Genomic DNA, 23,888 nt, shown 5'->3' on the forward strand with positions numbered 1-23,888 from the left:
AAGCTCCTTTGCCACACCATTTTAAGAACTCCAAAGGTAGGCCTCGCCTTTGTTTTCACTGCTTCTTCCAAGTCAAACCATCAACATGACCAAAGAGCAAAACTCTCATATCACACACCCCAAAGGAACTTATTTAATGGCTAGACATGTAGTGCTGCACAGTAAAAGTAGCATTTCTTTTAGAGAAGAAAGAAAGGTAAATTAAACTCTGGAATTCTCTGCCACAAAATATGGTAATGGCCACCAATTTAGATATCTTTTCAAGGCGGGATTGGATTGAGACTGTCGGGCCAGCCGTTACAAATGGCGCTTATTTTAGCATAAAATAAAGACGCAGAGAGCTAGTATTTTTCCTTGGACTGAGGGGCAGCTCTTTCCACACATCTTCTCCTCCCCAGTCCGGTCACTTTATTACCCTTTGTTCTCTCCAGCCGCATGGCTGCTTGCCAGTGTCTCATGTTACCTCATCTGGCCAAGCTTAAACCCACCCACACCATATAGGGTCATCACTGCCCAGAGGAAACACAACTCCTTTTAAGGTCAATACAATTCTAATACATGATAAGGCACAGACATGCTGGTCACTGGGTCAGCAAGACACCAGGTGGCACTACAAACCTTGCCATGACTTCCTGGCTCCCACATGCCCTCTTTCTTTATATTTTAAGCATAATCATATATATCAGTACCAATGGCTTTGTCGAGCGCGAGAAGCGACTCTTTTGACACCGGAAGCGGGCTGTGGACTGGAGAACCATGCAGTACATACAGAAATTAAAGAATGAATACATTGTATATAGCAACACAAAAAGAATGAATACATTGTATATAGCAACACAAAATAATGCAAATAACTACTATAATAATCACTATAATCAATAAATGTCGAAGCCAACTTCCATCCGGAAGCTAAGAATGTAAGAATTCTGATTCCATGCTGCATGGTAGGCTTCTTTTCTAGTTTATTAGCCATGCACTGGTGTCACTTCTATAGCACTGAGATTGGTCACTGTATGTTCCTGTAAGAGAACAAGAGCTATTAAACATGAATTTCAATGTATATTTACAGTTTGGATATATGCCCCATGATTCTTTCCCCTCTTTAATTTGAAAATAACTGGGGGCAGGCATACATACCCAACATTTAGAAGCATGCAATAAACTAGTAAACTTAATCATAACTTGTACAAAAATATTATTCCTCCATATCTTATGATAATTTTCACCCTTAAAAGTCTTATTCAACAACACTGTTCTTATAGTTCGAGAGTGGCTGAGCCGTGAATACTGCCAGCCAGTGTAGGATTCAGGCAACAACTGCTTGCCCTATGGAGTTAAAGTGTATATCATGAGTTAATTTCACATTCCACAACATACAAAATTCCGAAAATGTTTTAGAAATATATGCTGGACCATTATCAGTTTTGATACGCGTAGGTTTACCCATGACTTAGAAACAGCGGATAGTGTGCTGAATTAAGGCTTGCAGGGCGAGAAACAAGGAAAACAAGTCAGAATCCAAAGAAGGAGTTATATAAGATATTGGTAAAATAGCAAAAAACGATATACTGAGTATCCACAATAAGATTGAAAGAATGAGTAGGAAAGGATTGAAAGGCAAGAATCACAGCCTCTAGCTCTGCTCGCTGGGCAGAAGTCTGTGGAGAGGTAAATAACTTTTCCATTTTCCTCCCTCTTCCCATGTCACCACCCCCCTATTTTTCGTTCCATCCGTGAAAAGGGTTAGTGCAGAGGGGAGAGGTGTGAGAGATAAAGGGTTTGTCAAAACATAAGTGACCTGTGTCAGAAATTGTCAAACGATCATCCTTTGGAGGATTAAAAATGATGACCTATAAAATCAGCCAAAACAATTTGCACGGCAGCATTTGTGATCAATAAATGCTGCTGTTCAGTCTGTGAAAATGGCATATAAATTGATGCAACATCAAAACTGCTCAAAGTTATAGCACGTGAACGTCCTTTGATAACAATTGTCTGATGTGGATTCATTTGCTGAATAAATGTTCTTCAAAGGGGTATGAGGTAAATGTAACCATTCTATAATGCAGATAGTCTTCTTCTTGTCTGTCTGAGCATATAAATTTCCTGTTGGCAACAATGGTGTAGCAAATACTGCCAGATGCAGCTTGTGTTCAGCACCTCTAGGTGGCGCATGCGGAAAGGTTTCAATGCTTCATTCACAAAATGCTGGCAAAGTGTAGGGGAGTTCCGCATGCTGTTGTGGCAGAACAATCCACTGATATCGCTGGGTGGATTGCAAATTGTTATATACTGGCAATGTAAAAGCAAACTGTTCCTGTCTGCTGGATCCAGTGGGATAGAAATGTTTCAATATGGCCAAAGTCAATTGTTCAGAAATAAGCTGTTCAGAAACGAGATGGTGCCATTGCTGCGGTTTTTTCTTTTGGTGGAGGCCACTGTTCTACCCACACTGAGGTATCAGTGATCTTGGTTTGCCATGCTGGAAATGTTGTATTGACGGCTACAGGCTTTTCAATTTGGCTACTCACTGCTGTAATCAGCCTGATTTTTCTCATTGCTTGTTTAGCAGCAAGAGCTGTATCCCTCAATAAGATCTGCAGCAGTGTGGCTTGTACTGAAGCCTGAGCATAGGGCTCACGCCCCATCATAGCATCTATGACATCTGCGAGGGTAAGATTAGGATTATTCCCTCTTGTTTGGTTCAGTAAAGCAGGAGCATAAGCACCACAGGCAATTTCCCATTCGTGAGCAAACAATACACCAGCTGATGGGGGTAAAACTGTACGTGCCAAAGGCTTGAATTCATCTGGAACCAAAAGCTGGGCTAATGTTCCAGCAGGTGGCACAATAACAGGGAATGCCATAGTATCCTGAGTTAAGTTACAGGCAAATACTGCACGTTGCAAAGGGGTAGCTGCTTTTGCTGCTGCTGAAAGAGCAGGATCATTTCCAGCCAGACCACGATATTTTTGCAGATTTGGGTCTTCTGGTGAGGAACTGCAGTCTGGAGGTTTGGGATCTGGGGCTGCAGGCAAAGCAAGGGCTGGAACACATGGCAGGACAGCAGGCTGAATTAAAGAAGCTGAAGCTTGTGTTGGCAATGCAGCTATGGAGATATTTTTTGGTGATAAAGAATCCATAGCATATCGAACTTTGCACCATGCATTTAAATTCCGAACATCAATGCTGGGAAGCCCATGAAAATGTGTTCCAATTTTGTCCCAATGTTTTAATTCCAAAGTTCCTTCTGCAGGAAACCAGGGGCAATGTTCATCAATTGCCAGAATGAGCTGTATCAAATCTCCCTCAGGAACTTCCAATTTGTTGCAGGAGAGGAGAAATTTTAAGTCTTTTAAAAATTTCTGTTGGGGAGTAGTCAAAGAGCTGCCCATTTTTCTAAAATCAATATTTAAGGGATCGACTCACCTTGGATCCGTAGATGAATAGCGCTTGAAACCTTTTCCAGGCGAGGTAAGTCGATGAATATCCACTGCTTGGATCAAAAATCTTCTCACAGTCTGGCCCAGACTGTTTGCTTCAAATCTTGCTTCTTAGCTCTCTTTTAAAAACCTCAGTCGTATCTTTTATTCTGCCTCACACGGGGCACCACTTGTCGGGCCAGCCGTTACAAATGGCGCTTATTTTAGCATAAAATAAAGACGCAGAGAGCTAGTATTTTTCCTTGGACTGAGGGGCAGCTCTTTCCACACATCTTCTCCTCCCCAGTCCGGTCACTTTATTACCCTTTGTTCTCTCCAGCCGCATGGCTGCTTGCCAGTGTCTCATGTTACCTCATCTGGCCAAGCTTAAACCCACCCACACCATATAGGGTCATCACTGCCCAGAGGAAACACAACTCCTTTTAAGGTCAATACAATTCTAATACATGATAAGGCACAGACATGCTGGTCACTGGGTCAGCAAGACACCAGGTGGCACTACAAACCTTGCCATGACTTCCTGGCTCCCACATGAGACTACAGTCTCAGGGCTCCCACAGGCATCTGTTGGCCACTGTGAGAACAGTATGCTGGACTTATGTTCTTATCACAAATTATGGGCTGTTGGAAAGAATTCAACATAAGGGGTGTTTTTTTATGTGGTAGCCCCATGCATCATGTGAAGCTGTCTTGAAAAGGAGGCAAGGAAGTCATGGATGAAGAATGATAATGTCAAAAAATGGAAGGGCATCTGTTTTCTTTCCACAGGGCCTGTAAGACAGAGTTGTTCCGCCTGGACTTTGGCTTGGAATCAACTTGATCCCCTCCCCCTCTTTCCTTTTTCCTTTCTTCTTCTGTGATGAAACCCCTATTTGGGGACTTCCCTGGCTTTTTTCTGGCCCATGTAGGACCAGTCTGGATAGGTGGCCTTGGTGAAGATTTGACGTTTTCATCCCCAAAAAGTTTTTGATTTGAGTTTCTACTGAAATGAGGCTGCATTTTAATGTTGTATTTTAATCTTGTTTTTAAGTTGTATTTTAATCAATTGTTTTTATACCTGGTGTTAGCCGTCCTGAGCCCAATCTTGGCTGGGGAGGGCGGGGTATAAATAACATTTATTATTATTATTATTATTATTATTATTATTATTATTATTAATTAATTAATTAATTAAAGGGTTGCAGAGGGTAGAGGCAGATGGGGGGCAAGGGAACAGATGAAACAACTAAGAGTAGTTGGAAGGAAGGATTACCTGGTGAGTGATATGGAGACAATTACACAAAGATCACTATATCTTACCACCAAAAAGCTCTTTGTAATAATCTGGTCTGGCATCCTGCGAAGCAGAAGTAACCAGAAAACAACTTTCAGAAGAGCTCTAGCCCCATCTTGCCGGTAAAGGTGTCTGTCCCATGTGGATTAGTAGAGACGAGAAGGTGCCACCTTCCCTTTTTTTTATTATTAAAAAAATCATTTTTATTGATTTTCCAATAAAAAACATCCAATTAATATATCCAATCATAATACTCTAATTAAAATAAAAAACTAAAATAAAACAGACCAAATTATAGTCCAAATTATAATTATTAATTTTTCGGAGCTCCCCACGGTCTGGATCTCTGAGGCATATCTCCACATCTCAGTTCTGCCTCTCCTTGCTGTTTCCATATTTTCCACATCTCGATTTTGATGCTTTATAATTCTCCGTCCCTGGGTCCACGATTCTCAATCATGTACTTTCATCCGTCGAGTACAGCTTTATTAGTATATATTTTTCCAACTGTCTTTTTATCAGTGTAGTTTCCTCTGACTCCATTCTAATCCGGGATGTTGTCCAAGTCTGTTATCTGAAGTTTAATGCCACAGGAACTCCCAATCATTAATTGTCCAAACCTTCCTTTATAGCTTTATTGAATCAGTACCTTCCAAATTAAATTGTTAGGCAAAACTGTTTGCAATATTACAGTGTAGATAAACTGTATTCCATAAATATCACTCATTTGGCGATCGATCAGCCTTTGGAGACCGCACTCTCCCCCCTCCGGGCCCTAGAGGTGGGCTGCTAGACACCACTTAGCCGAGAAGGGGCCACCTTTCAAAAGCACCCTGTGGCTGTGTGCCAAGCATCAAGTCAGACCAGGAAAGCTCTGAACTCTGGAAATACGAAAAGTTCCATTTTGGGCTAGGGTTCTCAGTGGGTCTTGAGGAAAGAGACATATTGGAATCGACACCCCAAATTACAGCATACTTTATATACTGGGCCATGAGGGGCTTCAGTATAAAAACACGAGTATATCAGAAATGAGCAAAGACCTCCCCTTCCTCATCTAGAGAGGAAGGTGTGGCTCTATATGCCAGTCCCCCTTTCTGTCATGCAAAGTCATGACGGTTAGCAGTGGATGTCCTGGTCACAGCTGGGGTCAGCTGGAGCTGCTGGCTGTTGCAACGGATGCACCCCAAGCAAGCGGCTCATCTGTTGAGCATGTCTCTGTACGACTGTTCTGTTCCTAGCTGCTGGGAACATTTTAATTAACACCTACAAGCATAGGATTACTGTAACACAGAAAGCTCATTCATTGATTATAAATTACAAGCTTGCAGCACTTTCTTCTGTAACACTAGGGTGTAATAATGATAGGTACAACAGAATATATATTTTCAAGAGGGGGGGGGGCATGTGGAACACATAACAGCAGATCGTGCCTAAGCCAAAGAATCTGTTCTCGTTGGTTTTCCATTTCTCCCTGTAATAATAATAATAATAATAATAATAATGAAGCCTTATTTACCTAGGGATCCATCAGCCACGCCATCCCCGGACCTTGGAGGGAACAAAAGTACCAGGAAAGCAAAATCTTCTTTGGAGAAAAAGAGTTTATTGAAATCTGTGTACAAAGACATTTTGTACACAGAGACAACCAGTTGGATAGCTCCTGAAAATACACTGGCTGTAAATACATGGCATTTGGCAGGCATTCTTATACTGTAGGTACACATTTCTCCACCAATCACCAATTGCCAACCTATAGGTACACCTCCCTTCCACCAATCACCAATTGCCAACCTATAGGTACACCTTCCTTCCACCAATCACCAATTGCCAACCTATAGGTACACCTTAGGAGGATAATCACGTTAAGCACGTTCCTTACCCATTTCCCTGTCTTTTGAGCCTACGTGGCTCCTCTTATTCTTTACTTGACCAGTGTCACAAGCCAAACCTGCTTAAGCAATCTTTATTGGAATCTAAAGCCAAAGCTTGCTCAGGCAATCTATATTGCAAACTTGACCAGTGTCACAAGCCAAACCTGCTTAAGCAATCTTTATTGGAATCTATATTGTGACAGAGCTAAACCGTCCCTTCCTTCATTCCCTCCTCTTCTTTTGGACAGCCTTCTGGCTCGTCCAAGGCAATAGGCTGGTATTCACGCATCAAAGCTATCACTCGGGGACCCATCATGCGCGACATTGTTTTGTGCACCATATTTTGCAAGCATTGCACCAAGCAGGGAATACAGAAGCAAAGAAGCAATAAAAATAAAATTGGTCCTAAGAGCATAAAAAAACATTCCTCTGAGCCACCCATTTGGCAAAAACTTATCTAGCCAAGACATATTCCATCCTTCCCACATTTGTACAGGGACGTGTGCCACCTTCTCAATACTTGCGGCTAGATTACGGATGGCTTCACCATGATCTGAAATATTGAAGCAGCATGCTCCCCCAGTCAGGTTGAGGGCAGCACAAAATCCTCCTTGTTTGGCCAGAATAAAGTCCATTCCCAAACGCAGCTGGAGGACAGCAGTGCGGGTCTCATCCAGCTGGGTAGCAACAAGGCGAAGGGCGGTGGCCGTTGCATTGGCCACAATCTCTACTACTGCCTGGAGTCGGATTATGCGATTTAGATTGTACATGGGCTCTCTGGCACCTGCTACTAACTCATCAGGGTTCCAGGAGGCCGGATCATAGTGGGCAATTATTCGCTCAGGTGGCCATTCATCCTTTCCCCACGTCTGCTTGCTCCCTGAGGCTATATTCATGATATCAACAGATCTGTGATTGCGATGGGGAAATAAGGTGGTAGGGAGCAGCCACATGGGGGGTAAAAGGAAGGCTGGATAACAATTGCCCCACCAACCGTTGGGGAGGTGGTGGAAAGCCTTTGTCCCACAAATCCAATATACAGGATCCTTGTTCTGGGTGGCCATATGGTCACCCATAGAACTAAAAGCTAAAAGATTTAAATTGGTGCAGGCTCCGCCACACTCAGTGGTATCAGTGGGGTTACACGTACACTTGCATGAGGAGCGCCCAGTAAAAGTTATATTGTGTCCAAGGGTGGCATTTTTGGTCTGGTTGACACAGAACCATCCGGGAATCCGATAAACCCGGAGGGGATAGGGATGATTCCAGTATGGGCCCCACTGGAATTTACTTCCAGTATACTGGATTCGGGTCCGATTAAGAGGCAACGGAAGCAAGGGCATGCCCCCAGCCGCATCCAGAGGTCCCAAGGCACAAACAAGGCAACGGGTCCTATTCTCCTCCTTAGCTACCATTTCTGCCGTTTGCAGCCAGCGGTTGTAAGGGTTGTGGATGCCCCGCGTGACCATGATACGGGTAATGTTTACCTGGGAGATCCAGGACCCTACTTCCCCCTGGGCCAGAGCGCAGGCGGGTTCCCCAACTAGGAAGAGAAGGAGAACTGTCAGTGGGATGGAGGAGGGACGCTTCTTCCCGCAAATTCTATGGCGCTCGTGCCAGCAAAAAAAAAAAAGAGACACATCCACGTGACAAGGGCAGTTGAGATAACTCCCACCCACCAACCCCAAGAATGCCAGGGCTCTCCCCACCACAGATCAGTCATGGTATGGGTCTGGAAGGGGGGTTGGGGTTATCCGGACGCTCAAGTTGGTTAGGGAAACAAGGTCGGGGATACCTCCAAGCGTCAAACCCTATGGTGTGGAGATAAAACCCCTCAATCCCCGGGGGATGATGGTACCCCTGATGGGTGGAGGATAACCTTGCCCCCCAAGGAGAGGGTACCCACGGCGGATGGGCCACTACACACCCACACGAATAGGTAGCCGCCTGTAAACTGCAAATGCTTGGTGTCAAAATCCCCACTGCTTCCTCCTCACACCATATAATGCATACTAAAGTTCGTTCAGGGTTCTGGACGTTATCAGGGGACAAAGGCTGCAAGGCTGGAACGTTGGAGGTGCTCCCGGCGGGCGCCCCTCCCATCCAATTATTCAGCTGTGCGTAGAGATATCAGCTTCCGGTGTGATATCAGCAGAGCGGTCGTCTGCCAGGCGTCTGGCGATAGTCAGCCGGAGGGAGTTCTCTGGATCTGGTGTAACTGTCCAGTCTGAAATAGCTTTCTTCACTCGAGTATGGTGGACCCACGGGGTGATGCCAGCAACCTTCACAGCAGTAGGTGTAGAAAGTAGCACAGTGTATGGTCCCTTCCAGCAAGGCTGTAGGGGGGGCTCGCTGCCAGTCTTTCACCCACACTTTATCACCTGGCTCGAACTGATGGAACCGTTCAGTTAACACACATGAGGTGCGAGCCTGGGTCCACCTGTTGAAACAGGAGAGAACTTGGGAGAGTGACTGTACATAGTTATTCAATTGCATATCTTGGTTAGCATATGGAGTTAACATTCCAGTCTTGTGGCCATAGCAATGGATAACTGCCACTGCCTCGGGCTCCCATACAGCATCCAGAAGGTTCAATAGAGCTTGTGGGTGGGCCACCTGGTTTCCTCTGGAGGTAAGCAAACCTCTTTCTTTCCATAAGGCTCCATGGGCATGTAAAGTCAGGAATGCATACTTAGAATCTGTATAAATGTTTATCTTCTGTCCCTTTGCCAGGCTCAGGGCTCTGGTAAGCGCAGTTAGCTCTGCCAGCTGGGCCGATGTTCCAGGCGGGGAGTGACTTTGCTTCGATCACCTGGTCTTCCAGGGCTACCACTGCATAGCCTGCTTTCCGCTGTCCAGTCTCAACAAAGCTGCTTGACTAATCTTTCTACAAACTCTTCATCCTCATCATCCTCTTCTCCTTCTGACTCATCAGTCTTGGGTTTGGGCTGGGGACCAGCTCCTCCCAGTGCCTGGGGACCTGGGCCTGGTGGAATTGCCTGAGGGGCAGTTGGTGGAGCATAGGGTGGAGGTGGTTTAATAATTCCTCCCTCCTCATCTTCTGGGTCTAGTATCACTGGGGGCCTTTCTGACTTCCCTGCCGGTCGAACTGCACAAACTGTACTTTGTGGGGCGTCGCCTCGGCAGGCTTTCAACCATGATGGGTTCTTTTCTACATTGGTTTTCCAAGTAGAAATGTAGGGGATCTGGTCTGGGTGGACGTTCAAGATATTTTGATACAGTGGGTTGATTAGTTGCAAATTAAGACTGCCCTCCGATGGCCAATTAGTTTGTTGGGGCCAATCAACTTCACACAATGTCCTCATCCTCTGTCTTCTCAATTTCCCCAATCATCATGCTTTGTGGCTGCTTTCCAGTTGTTTAAAAAAAACATTCCAGAGGACTATATTGGCTTGCCCCAGACCCCATTTTTTTTTTTTTTTTTTTTTTCTTCAGATACTCTGCTCCTAACAGGTTGTAAATTCTTTCACACTCCACACACTACAGCCCTACAATCGCTCGGCCAAGGGGGACACTAAGCCCTGGCCCACACTTGACAATTCAGTCACTAGAGTATCTGACATGCAACATACAACATACAAAGCACATCAATATAGTTTCAACATGTAACACACTAAACACACCAAAATAATTTCAGCATGCAATACACAAAACACACCAAAGTAATTTTCCCTCCTTCTTCTGTTCCAAATTTTTGCTGGTGGCACTCTCCTGCACAACCAGTCCCCCCCCCTTTTTTTTTTTTCCTGGTGGCTGGCACTCTACTGCGCAACCAATCCCCTTTATTCCTGGTGGCCCACCTGCCACGCCCTTTTTTCCCTTCCTGGCTGCACTCTACTGCATAACCAGGTGAGGCTGATCAGGCCTCGCCCTTTCCGTCGGGCTGCCCTTTCCGTCGGGCTTACCTTTTCCGCTGCGGATTCCCTTCCCCTCGGCGCCGTCCTCTTTGTTTTTCTCCCTCAACAAGATGTCTCCACTGCAGGACAGTGTGGCTGGCTCCCCCCACGAAACAGGCGGGGTGCGCACGGGAGCCTGCAAACGCTGCTGAGCTGTTCACCTTGGTTGAGCCTGGCCCTCCGGTCCATATTTGGGGAGGGGGCTTATCCCGGACGAGCCCCCAAAGAAATGAAGCCTTATTTACCTAGGGATCCATCAGCCACGCCATCCCCGGACCTTGGAGGGAACAAAAGTACCAGGAAAGCAAAATCTTCTTTGGAGAAAAAGAGTTTATTGAAATCTGTGTACAAAGACATTTTGTACACAGAGACAACCAGTTGGATAGCTCCTGAAAATACACTGGCTGTAAATACATGGCATTTGGCAGGCATTCTTATACTGTAGGTACACATTTCTCCACCAATCACCAATTGCCAACCTATAGGTACACCTCCCTTCCACCAATCACCAATTGCCAACCTATAGGTGCACCTTCCTTCCACCAATCACCAATTGCCAACCTATAGGTACACCTTAGGAGGATAATCACGTTAAGCACGTTCCTTACCCATTTCCCTGTCTTTTGAGCCTACGTGGCTCCTCTTATTCTTTACTTGACCAGTGTCACAAGCCAAACCTGCTTAAGCAATCTTTATTGGAATCTAAAGCCAAAGCTTGCTCAGGCAATCTATATTGCAAACTTGACCAGTGTCACAAGCCAAACCTGCTTAAGCAATCTTTATTGGAATCTATATTGTGACAGAGCTAAACCGTCCCTTCCTTCAATAATAATAATAATAATAATAATAATAATCCAGATGCACTGCTCCTGCGATCATCACAAAGTAGTTAGATTTGTTACTTAAATTTAATGACCTGATTTTGGTGATTTGGATTAATCCCACAGAAGTCAAGGAGGCTAAAATCAGCATAGGGAAAGAGCAGAACAGGTTGCATAAATCCAAGAAAACAATTGCTTGCAGTGGGACACATTAAGCCAGCTACTAGTATAGTGGCCCAACAAAGCTCAAATGAATGATGTCGCAGACTGTCCAAAAGAGGTGTGTCAAGTACCTGGCAAGCCAGAATACATGGCTTGCTGGGCCTCTTTTGGCTTGGCAGGGTACAAACACTAAAGAAGTATTTTACTGGGTGGGGAAAGAAAGTGTCTTAGAAGCTTTTACAGTGGTACCTCGGGTTACATACGCTTCAGGTTACATACGCTTCAGGTTACAGACTCCACTAACCCAGAAATAGTACCTTGGGTTAAGATTGCTTCAGGGTGAGAACAGAAATCGTGCTCCAGCGGCACGGCTGCAGCAGGAGGCCCCATTAGCTAAAATGGTGCTTCAGGTTAAGAACAGTTTCAGGTTAAGAACGGACCTCTGGAACGAATTAAGTACTTAACCCGAGGTACCACTGTACTCTCCTTACCTACACAAATATATCTTTTTTTTCTGGTGGAGAGGCAACAGTGATTAAAGTACACGGACTTAGGCTGCAATTAGTCTGCTCCAACAGGAGATGAAGCTGTAACCTGTCGTGTAAAATGCCTCTTGCTGTTTCTCTGTCCTTCTTTGATCAGAGCAGCTTCTTCTCTGACTTCTGGAGAGCAGGTTTCTGCTTAAGCAATGCCCTGTTGCTTGTGGACTTTTGTTGCAGTGATTTAAAAAACGATTTGAAATATTCTGCTGCACTTATTTTCTCAGCAGCAGTAGCACTTTGCTAACACTCTCTGTCTCCTACATGCTGCTACAAAGCAGATAAGCTAATTACAGGTGTCATGGGCCCTGAGGGCAAATGGAGTTCAGTCAGCCAAGCAGAGACCTGGCCCTAGGGTGATCTAGAAGTGCAGAGGCGAAGCGACCAGAATAGGTGTCAAATACAGGTGCTCAGTTAACACCAAAACTTCACCTTGGGACAAATGTATACGTCTATGCTGCATTTTTAAAAATTAACAGCCCCTCCCCAAGTGTAATGTATCAGAGGAATGCAAGAAGCTGATATATACCAGCTTACACCTTTCATCCATATGGCACACCCTCCAACAGTTCTCTGATGAAAATAGGAATGTCCTATACAACAACAACAACTTTTATACTGAAGGAATGGGTTTCCAAAACCCAAAGCTGATTGTGCAGGCAGTTTGAAACTGCACCAAAATCCCTATTTTTCCTTAGCTGAAATCCATTAACTTGAGCTCTGAGCTCAATGCATAAACAAAAGCCCGGCTGTATAGACAAGTGCTCAGAGCCCTCTCCTTTATCAGTTGTGACAGCAACTATGGCCTTCACTGTACCAGTAGTAGAACAGAACAGAGAGAAGACACGTCTGTGCTTTATCTTACGTCCTGGACACACTCTGACACACATAAACCCAAGTCCGGGAACAAACGCCAGAGCGTGTTCCCGGAGATGATTACCTCTTCCTCCCAGATAAGAGTAGGAAGAGGAAGATCATTTTATGGTCAGAAGTACAGGAAGGAACACCCTTTTATGGTTAAGAATACCAGAGCAAGAACATATGTGATGTCAACCTGCGTACATAGGCTGATGTGGTTGGAAGGAGGGAGAGGGTGCCTGGAGGATATATATACTGCATGAAACTTGTCATTTCTTTGGACTTGCTGTGGACTCACCACGCAAGTGCCTTCTGCTATCCAGAGAGCAGAATAAACTCTTTCTTTGAACCAACTCGGTGTCATTTGACTTCCTTCCTCCTGTCCCGGAGCAACGCAGACCCAATTGGTGAACTCCAATAAGGCTACAATACTGGCCCATCTGACTGGGTTGCCCCAGCCACTCTGGGCGGCTTCCAACATATATAAAAACATAATAAAACATTAAACATTTTAAAACTTCTCTATACTGGGCTGCCTTCAGATGGCTTGGGGGGTTGGATAACGCCATACCCTCTAACATTTCTCCGATTAAAATAGGGATGTCCTAAGGAGAAGCGGGACATTCTGGGGTCAAATCAGAAACTGGGATGGCTTCTGCTCATCGGGGGCTGTCCCTGGAAAATAGGGACACTTGGAGGGTCTGATATGGATCCCTGTACTGTCTACTCAGCCTGGCTCTCTGGAATCTCAGGGAGAAACTCTTTTCCATCACTTGGACTGGGAAGGGTCCCTGAAATACCTCTTTGGCTGTGTCTCCTTGTCCACAGTGGCTCTGGAATATTAAATGTGTTGGATGAATGCATCCAATCTGTGAGAGAAGCAGCATGCTCCTGTCCCCTGAATCTCCCATATTATGCATTGATAAGGACTGCTGTTTTCTGCACCTGTAGACTTGCTAGTGAGTGCCTATTACCGGTAGGTTGTACAGAGAGCTTTCCTCATCCTTTAGCCCACAGGGGCTCATTATGCAACCGGATCTCAGATCTTCAGGGTTTCCAAGTCAGAAGATTCCGTTTCAGACTGGCTTGAGCTCCAGCATCTTTCATTTTAAGCCTGGAATAATTATAATTACATAAAAAAAAGAAAGAAAGAAAATCATAAAAACTGCTAAGAGCCATGCCTTACTATTTCAAATGCTATTGTCTCCTTCTCGCAAAAGTAGATCAAGGAAGAGTGCTGGTACTTTCGGTTTTCCTTTGCTTGCAAACAACTGGAAAATGCCGTTACTGCTGTTCAGTCCCCACACCTGCAGGGGAAAAGCTTCCTCAAGCAATTCTCTTTGAGAATTATTAAAGCAGTTTTCCCGAGGTGAAGGCAAGCCAGTGACTATATTTCACCTGGCTGCTTAACAAAGGCATTATGCCTCTGAACCCCAGTTGATGGGGGCAAAAATGCAGCTGAGCTCATGTCCAGCTTTCAGGCTTCCTGGTAGCCACTGGGAGAACAGGATGCTGGACTAGATTGGTCCAGAAGACTCTTCTCGTGCATCTTAATTTTCTAGTGTGCTTCTGTGTGTTGCCCGGGGGGGCGGCATTGTTACAGTGTTTCTCATCCAAATGCTGTTCTGAGACATGAGCTTACTGAGATTACTCATGAATGTTTCAGGTGGGAAGCCATTCATCATCTCCAAGGCAAGTAACCCTTAGGCTGAGTCTGGCATTTCCAGCTTGCTTGGTGTTTTGATCTTTTCTGTGTAAATGAACATTGCCGATTCTCCTGCCTCCCATCCTTTGGTTTATAATATGTGAGTAGAACCTGCAACAGAATGGAGGTGCAGAACACCAAACCTCACCACTGCCTCCCTCTTCCCATCCCCAGTAAACAGCAGCAGCATGGGTGATGGGAAGTATTATTATTATTATTATTATTATTATTATTATTATTATTACTACTACAATATCTATATATTTAATTAATAATTATAATTTATAGGGACGTGGGTAGTGCTGTGGTCTAAACCACAGAGCCTAGGGCTTGCCGATCGGAAGGTTGGCAGTTCAAATCCCCACGACGGGATGAACTCCCATTGTTTGGTCCCTGCTCCTGCCTACCTAGCAGTTCGAAAGCATGTCAAAGTGCAAGTTGATAAATAAGTACTGCTTCAGTGGGAAGGTAAACGGCGTTTCTGTGCACTGCTCTGGTCGCCAGAAGCGGCTTAGTCATGCTAGCCACATGACCCGGAAAAACTGTCTGCGGACAAACACCGACTCCCTTAGAGCGAGATGAGCGCGCAACCCCAGAGTCGTCCGTGACTGGACCTAACAGTCAGGGGCACCTTTACCTTTTTAAATATCTATACTGTCATTCATCCAAGGACCACAGTGTGGTTTACAATATAAAAAACACAAAAACACAAACCATACTCACAAACAAAAGCAATACCCCCCAGTTTAAAAGGCCATAGATTGTTTAATTAGCCAAAGATCTGGGAGAAGAGGAATGTTTTTGCCTGGTGCCAAGAGATATGTAATGAAGGCACCAGGCGAGCCTCCCTGGGGAGAGCATTCCACAAGTGGGGAGCCACCACAGAAAAGGCCCCGTCCTCATGTGGCCACCCTCTGGACCGTTCGTGGAGGGCCTCAGGCATTGGTTGCAGGGTCTGGGTTGGTTCATATGGAGAGAGGCATTACAGTGAGCCCCACTTCTGCTATTGCCTTGACAGACTCATCCTTCATGAATCGTCTCATTCCCTTTTATCTCCTCTGAGCCTCCTCTGCTATGTCTTGTGACAGTCTTTCTTCCAGGGCGTTAGATCCTGTTAGCAACAGTAGATGAGCCATGCCCCCTTCAGCACTCTTCTGTGGGCCCCTTTTGTCTATGATTCTCTTGATTTGCTGTTGTTTCTTTTAATAGGTGACGATAGATATCAGAGAAGAGAATGATGAAGCCCCCGTATGCACCCCCCTTACCTATAGAGCAACAGTGCTTGACAGCACCTCCCCAGGAACAAATATAAACAGCTTTCGGCTTACCTGCCACGACAGAGACTCTGCTGATACTTCAATGCGGTTTGAGATTGTTTCCGGTAAAAGTTCTCGCATCACGAAATGTCTCCTTATGGTTTTTGATGTGGAACAACACTTTCCAAACCCCGTTAGGCTTAGCTAGGGTTGCAGTCTCCACCCTTACCACCAAACGGAGAGGCTCTGTGCTTTGAAGAGGTGTGCAAGAGTCATGCAGGAATGCAATAAGTAGAACCTTTTCTGGCATGGATATGTGCTGGTGGGAGAAGAAACATCATTTGTTGATTTCTGGGTTATGGATGGTTAAGGGCATAGGTTCTCGGGCTTCATAATGGCTTTCCTCAAAGAATCCTGGAAACTGTAGTTCGGCCTTCACAGAGTTTGTACCTTTGTTTGACTTCTGCTTTTCAAATGTGCATCTTTTATGAATATTCATTTTAAAAGGAACCATTATTATCATCATTCTTAAAATCAATGCTTTACTGAATTTTGCGTATTTCAAAAGAGAAAGCACGTATATACAGACAAAAGAAAATAATTAAAAGGTACCGTTATTGCCATTGGTGATACCACTAAAAGTGCATTCGTTGTAAGCCTTTTTGTATAAAAATACACCCGAGATAAGATAAAATTTAGAGGCATTTAGAGGCATTCTAATCTCTCTTTCTGTTCTTCACACAAAGGAAATGGTGGTAACCATTTTGGTTTTGACCCAATTCGAGGGTCCAGTTCACCGCGACTGATTGTGAAAAGCCCTTTCGACTTTGAAGATAGAATGGATATGCAGACCCAGTATCATCTTGTGGTTCACATTATAGATGACAACTTGTACAATAACTCTGTCTCCAAAGCTATGACAGGAACAGTCCTGATAGATGTTTCTGTGGTTAGAACCAGTACTCCTCCTCCAACAACGCCATATTTTGATGTAAGTAGTACTTTGCGTTTAGCAAAGACCAATTGAAACAAACAGGTGACCAGTGGGAAAAATGCTACCCATTGGTGAGAAACCTATGGCTGTCTCGTCTTCTTTGGCAACCACTCACAGCCGAGTAAGATTGTCTTCCATAAGCACAGTTTTAACAGTGAGTCCGTAAGTGACTGTGGAGGCCAGTTCTGGATCCACATGTCCTTCCACAGTGGGGAGATAGGTTTCCGGTGGGATGTTGATCACGGTGAGGGTTTGCCAAATGTGCCTTCCTCTTAGCACGTTTCTCCCTTGCATCCTGAGTTCGTGTGTCTTCAAAGCCCATGACATCTTTGGTAAAGGCTGTTCTTCAACTGGAGCACTTGCAGGCCAGTGTTTATACTACATTTTTAATTTTTTTTGCCTTGAGACAGTTTTTAAACCTCTTTTGTTGACCACCAGCATTATGCTTTTCTAAGTTCAGAATAGAGTAGTTTGCTTTGGAAGATGATAATCAGGCATCTGAACAACATGATCAGTCCAACAGAGTTGATGTTGAAGAATTGTTGCTTTGACACTGGTGATCTTTGCTTCTTCCATTACACTGGCATTAGTTCGCCTGTCTTCCCAAGTGATATGTATTTTTTTCCGGAGACACCTTTGATGGAATTTTTTGAGTAGTTGGAGATGGTGTTTATAAGTGGTACATGTTTCACAAACATACAGTATCATCCAACTCAATGGTGTAACGTTGGAAAGTGTCTATACTTCTCCTTCCTGGGCAGTTATCTTTCCTAGGGGCCAATATTGATGCCAAAATCCAACATTGCCTGTGAGTGCAGCTTTCTCCCGATTGAAGTGCAGAGTGTTTGAGGACCGGGACATTTGCAAGGAAACCAAAATGCTTGCTTACAAAGCTATTGTACTACCAGCCTGTGACTGTACAAATACTGTTAGACTACAAAATCCCCACATTCCTGACCACTGGCCCTGCTGGCTGGGGCTTATAGAAGCTGTAGTTCAAGAACATCTGTGGAGTCATAGGTTCCTCATCCTTATTTTAGAGTAAGGGTTAATTGCAAGTGGCCCCTGAACATTGCAACTCAACTAACTTACCCAGGACTCAGTCAGTTATATCGTTGTAACTCCATTGTAAAGATGTGGCACCAGATGGCACTGTAGAGCACAAAATTTGTCTATGCGATTCCACATAGGGTTTTTTCTTTTGCTATAACAATCTAATTTATGACTTAATTACAGCATTCCCACCCCCATGTGTAGATCCAGCCCCAAAGTCAGTGTATTAAAATGAATGGCCATGACTAACTCAGGTCCATTAATTTCAATGGGTCTACTCTGAGTAAAAACTACTCAAATCCAACCCCCTGCCTTCCCATAGTACTTTGCTTTGAATTACTGATATTCTAAGAAATCCAAAAAAGAAAGGGCCTGGGTCTCATTGTTCAGAAGACTGAATTAGTTAGAGAAGATGCAGTTAACAAACTTTCTTTCCCTGGGGTGGGGGGCTGCATGGGGGAGTGAAGGATATGTTTGTTTTAAAGATAACAAGTCAAACTCTTTCTGCTTTTGCAATCCCCGCCTGGCAAGTGCAGGTGTGGGGAACAACTCAAATTGACTCTTCCCTCTTATTAAAAGTCAGGAGGCTGTTCAGAGCCACTCAATATCCTGGCTGTCAGCCACACTTGCGGCTTTGTTCAGCGAATGCAACAGAGAGCCCACAGCAAGATGACTATAGCGGAGATGGAGGGGGACACTTTTGCCACAGCGTCGGCCTCAGACAGGCTGCCAAATCTCATGAAAGGACAGTCTTGAATACTTCTGTTTATTTGGTTGCTAACTTGAGCATAAAATTAAAAAGGAATGTATTCCTTAATTGGTTAAAAGCAGAATGTAGAAATCCCAGAGGGGGATTAGCTGCAGAATGGCCAAATTGGAAGTAACCTCCTTGAGTTTTCAGCCCTTTGGGAGTTGTCAATTTTAGCAGTGCCTGACACAATGGCTTTGAACAAACTTTGTTAAAGCTCTTTATCAAACAACATTCAGGACTAGTGATGTTGGTACTATGCTTGAATTCCAAGAGGACTCCCCCAACCCACCTGCCCACCTGAAATCATTTAGCAGCTGCCCAGACTTTCAGTCTGGTCCCCTGACTCAACCTTTCCCCCAATATTCCTTTTCGTGGCCTTGCTAGCTATGTCACAATAGGAAGGCACAACTCTCATAGCTGCACAGAAATGTTAGGTATACCCCCTCTGCCTATCTATAAAGGCTAGGGATGGAGGAGAAAGCTCATCCAGTTTCTATGCAAACCTGGCTAATTCACATTTCCTGAACCGATACATGAACCAAAAGGCAGCTATCTTTCAGCATTTGTGCTTCTCCAAATATTGCAGCACAGCTCTCCACCCAGAAAATGCAAAGATAAATGTTTACATTTTGAAAAGTGCAGACAAAAAAATGTGTATATTAGTCAAAATAACACAAAAGTATCATTGTACTAGGGGAAATCGGGCACAAAAACGTGTTTTCCTGTAAACTTAAAAATAATAATTTTGAAGTGATGAAGGAATGGGGGCAAACTCAATTTAAGATTTGAAGGAGGGGAAAATGAGATATTGGAAGAAGCCAAAAATGACAGATCCATCCATCCCTTGTGAAGGCTGTGCTAGGCCAGTGGACTGGGAGGAGTTTGATCATGCAATCAGTAAGTGCTCTTCATTCTGTATCCCTTCTCTGTAGGCTTGGGATATGAGCAGGGGGAGCGAGGCAGAAAAAAATAAATCTGTACAGCATAATAATAAGAATAAGAATAAGAATAAGAATAAGAATAAGAATAAGAATAATAAATAAGAATAAGAATATAATTTATTATTTATGCCCCGCACATCTGGCTGGGTTTTCCCAGCCACTCTGGGCGGCTACCAACCAAATATTAAAAACACAATACAGCATTAAACATTAAAAACTTTCCTAAACAGGGCTGCCTTCAGATGTCTTTTAAAAGTAAGATAGTTGTTTGTTTCCTTGACATCTGATGGGAGGGCATTCCACAGGGCAAGCACCAGTACCGAGAAGGCCCTCTGTCTGGTTCCCTGTAACCTCACTTCTCACAGGCTGAATGATGGGGGTGGAGATGCTTCTTCACGTATACAGGACCAAGGCCATTTAGGGCTTTAAAAGTCAGCATCAACACTTTGAATTGTGCATCAACAACAATGCCTTCGTTTCTGCAGTGTCTTTATATACACATTTTATTGCATGTTCCTCATGACTTGAAATCCCATTCTTGATGTAGATTATCCTATTTAAACACTCCTGACATGTCATTTTTGTGTTCTGAATAGTTTCCCACCCCCAGGCACATTCTTTTAGTTAGTCTTAATCACACTCCCCCAGTGCCATCCTACAGTGTCTTGTGTTGTTGTTGAGATTTAGCTTGGATATCCCATGCACTGCATCAAAACGAAAATGGTTTCAGAGATTCCTCTCTCTCTCTCTCTCCCTCCCTCTCCCTCTCCCTCTCCCTCCCTCCCCCTCTCCAGTGAGAGCCAGTGTGATGTAGTGGTTAAGCCAGTGTGGTGTAGTGGTTAAGAGCGGTAGTCTCGTAATCTGGTGAACCGGGTTCGCTTCCCTGCTCCTCCACATGCAGCTACTGGGTGACCTTGGGCTAGTCACACTTCTCTGAAGTCTCTCAGCCCCACTCACCTCACAGAGTATTTGTTGTGGGGGAGGAAGGGAAAGGAGAATGTTAGCTGCTTTGAGACTCCCTAGGGCAGTGATAAAGCGGGATATCAAATCCAAACTCTTCTTCTTCTTCTCCCTCCCCATACAGCCAAAGAAAGGTCTGACCATTGTATACACATCAGTCAACACATTCCGTTCTGATAATTGGTATGTCCCGTTCATCTTCACACTGGTGCCAATTATGGCTGTTGGATTGCTTGCTTGGTCGTGTTTTCTGATATGGAGATATGGCGGGTGTAAGGAAGCATGTCTGAAACAGCGGACCAAAGCTCCCAGGGAAATAAAAAGGTATGCCTTTTGACATAATGGCCAGAATCCAAAGAATGAAAATCTGTTGAAACCTGTGAAGGACAGGAAGATTGTGCATACAATTGGAGTTGGGATTCCTTTGTGGCAGTTCTGTTTTCTATGGGAGGCTTGGGTGGTGGCGGGGAGCGGGGGAGGGGATGTCTTTAATACCAGTCTCATAGCATCCCTTGTTGTGCTACCATTTCCCACCTCAGACAGACTTCCATAAGCCAATCTGGTAAGTTGATTCAAGGACCTGAACTTTCAGCCGCCAGTGAAAATAAATGCTGGGCCACATTTTAATCCACCTGCTGCAAGCATCTGTGAGAATTGATGCCTTATGGTCTATATGCATGGAACTAAAAGTATTATGTCTGACTTCTATTAAATGTCTTTCTGTTACAGAATAAAGAAATATAGTTTAGGTAAGTCCTTCTGTGGAACTATAAATACTGTTGCTATAATGTTTGTTTTGTTATATCCATATAATGGATGATGTGTGTCTGTGTTCATTGATTTTATTCCCATAAGTAAAATGCCTTTTATTGTTGATGCAGGAACCCAGAAAGAAAACATGGAAGTGATAACAGTAAGTAATATTGTGACACTGGCCGAAAAATGACACAACCGGTAAAGAATTTTATTATGAAAGTTCACAATAATTAAATAAGTATACCTATTTTTGCTATGAGGTCAAAGTAAGTCCAATCAAATTTGACTATGGGGTGTGGCACTCATCTCAGCTTTCAGGCCGAGTGAGCTGGCATTTGTCTGCAGACAGCTTTTCTGGGTCATGTGGCCAGCACGACTAAGCCACTTCTGGCGTATGAGACAGCATGATGAGTGCTGGACCATACAGAAATGCCATGTACATTTCCGCCTCAGTGCTACCTATTTATCTACTTGCACTGGTGTGCTTTCGAACTGCTAGGTTGGCAGGATCTGGGACAGAGCAACGCGAGCTCACCCCATTGCATGGATTCGCACTGCTGACCTAAAGATCAGCAAGCCCAAGAGGGTCGATGGTTTAGATCACAGCGCCACCCAGTAAAGAAAATATATATACAGTGGTACTTCGGGTTACATACGCTTCAGGTTACATATGCTTCAGGTTACAGGCTCCGCTAACCCAGAAATATTACCTTGGGTTAAGAACTTTGCTTCAGGATGAGAACAGAAATTGTGCTCCAGTGGCGCCACAGCGGCGGTAGGCCCCATTAGCTAAAATGGTGCTTCAGGTTAAGAACAGTTTCAGGTTAAGAACAGACCTCTGGAATGAATTAAGTACTTAACCTGAGGTACCATTGTAGAGAGAGTCATCACTTCCATTAAAGCAAACATGGAAAGTCTGCATCAGCTCCAGGCAGCATGGCCAATGGTTGGCTATTATGAGAGTTGTAGTAAAACAACATCTGAGGAGCTAAATAAGCAACTATTCCCCCTCCCTTTGACTTCCCCATCCAAAAATCTGGTACCCGGCTGTTGCAAATCAGCGGTGGGTGTGTCCAGCATCTTCCTCCAGGGATGGTCCAGCATCTCTCCTCTTCCTTCAGTGGAAATCAGCACCAAGGCAAAGAAAGATGATGTTAGTAAAACTTTTACCTGCTTTGCAGTTGGTCTGGCTACTGCTTCTCTCCTGCTGCTGGTGGTGAGGTGCTGATGTTAATGGAAACCGAGTCATTTATTAATTACGATGTTTATGAAACTTGACTGCTTTTGTTTTCACTTCAGGAAACCTCCACTTATGAAACTGTGTTCAATGGAGAAGCCAAAGATCCAGGTAATATATCCTCCCTAGGAGGAATGTGGGGAGCGTTCACGCGACACACCGACACACTAGCGTGTCGCGACACACAGTTTGGAAAGCTCTGATATAAGGAAACACACTAACACAGAGAAATCCAGCCTGTAAAGCAAATCTGTTTCCTTTTCAGGAGCTCAATTGTACCAATCTGGTCAGTATTTAGGGAGTAAGATGATTTTCAGCAATCATTTGCACGTGCCTTCTATGGGTTGTATGGAAATACCTTTCACAAAATCCTTTGGCAGCAGATGGTGCCACCAGGCCTCCTGGACCTCACCTATTCATTTGTTTCCTTCAGTACTTCTTATTCAACAACTACTACCTATGATGACTGTGTTCTTTTTCCACTCCGAATACCACTTACTGGGAATTACAAAGGAAGGACCCTGCTTGTGGGCTTCCCATAAATAGCTCAGACAATAGAGCATGGGACTCTTAATCTGAGGGCCATGAGTTCGAGCCCCACGATGTTCAAAGGTTTCCTGCATTGCAAGGGGTTGGACTGGATAACCCTCATGGTCCCTTCCAACTCTAGGTTTCTATGATTTGGTTGGCCAATGTGAGAGAACTGGATGCTGGACTACATGGGCCTTTGGTTTCATAAAGCAAGGCACTTCTGATATTCTTCATCAATATGAAGCAAAATTTTCAGAAATGAAACTAGCTTTGCATTCATTCTACTCACAGGTAATAATGCAACGTTACCCCATTTTTCTTTTCTTCCTTAGTCACAGGAAATCTCTATCAGTATAACAGCAAGTCAGGAGCAAGAAAGTGGAAGGTCCCTCAAGAACCCATCAGAAACAATCTGGATCTCACAAGCATATCTTCGGTGTCTCAGAGTCTCTCTCCTGAAAAGAACATGCCAATGAAATTCCCTAAAGATCCATAACTTCTTCAGCCTTTAAAGCCAATCATTTAATCGTAACCGATCTATTTCTCTACTAGTCTTCAGCGGGAAGATGTATTTAGTATCAAGGAGTGGGGTTCAGATGGAGTTTTGAATATAGATGAAAAGAAACGTTTTCAGAATGAAGCCATGTTTGTTTTTGAAGGCTGTTGAGACATGGGCTCTCTCCTTGGTATGACACGATACAATATCGTTGTATCACCCTGCATCCCTAAGCAGCTGCCGAAAGTGGAGCGAAGCCAGGGAAGCTCACAATACAAGGACACCATGTCATGAGTTTTGTATTATGAAATTATGGTAGGGAAC

The 23,888-nt window shown here is 44.3% G+C and overlaps 1 protein-coding gene across 1 annotated transcript in view; it reads left to right on the top strand.

Moving 5' to 3' along the window:
- LOC128408502 (cadherin-related family member 3-like) overlaps positions 1-23,677 on the top strand; it is a 47,068-nt gene extending 23,391 nt beyond the window's left edge. The window contains exons 10-16 of the mRNA XM_053378316.1: positions 15,799-15,970; positions 16,592-16,836; positions 20,669-20,868; positions 21,274-21,293; positions 21,426-21,457; positions 22,600-22,648; positions 23,401-23,677. Of these exons, the coding sequence (XP_053234291.1) occupies positions 15,799-15,970; positions 16,592-16,836; positions 20,669-20,868; positions 21,274-21,293; positions 21,426-21,457; positions 22,600-22,648; positions 23,401-23,564 (882 nt within the window). The 3' untranslated portion in view covers positions 23,565-23,677. The remainder of the gene's footprint in view (positions 1-15,798; positions 15,971-16,591; positions 16,837-20,668; positions 20,869-21,273; positions 21,294-21,425; positions 21,458-22,599; positions 22,649-23,400) is intronic.
- The last annotated feature ends 211 nt before the right edge of the window (positions 23,678-23,888 follow it).

This window comes from Podarcis raffonei, chromosome 2, assembly GCF_027172205.1.
Source record: "Podarcis raffonei isolate rPodRaf1 chromosome 2, rPodRaf1.pri, whole genome shotgun sequence".
Taxonomy (NCBI): domain Eukaryota; kingdom Metazoa; phylum Chordata; class Lepidosauria; order Squamata; family Lacertidae; genus Podarcis; species Podarcis raffonei.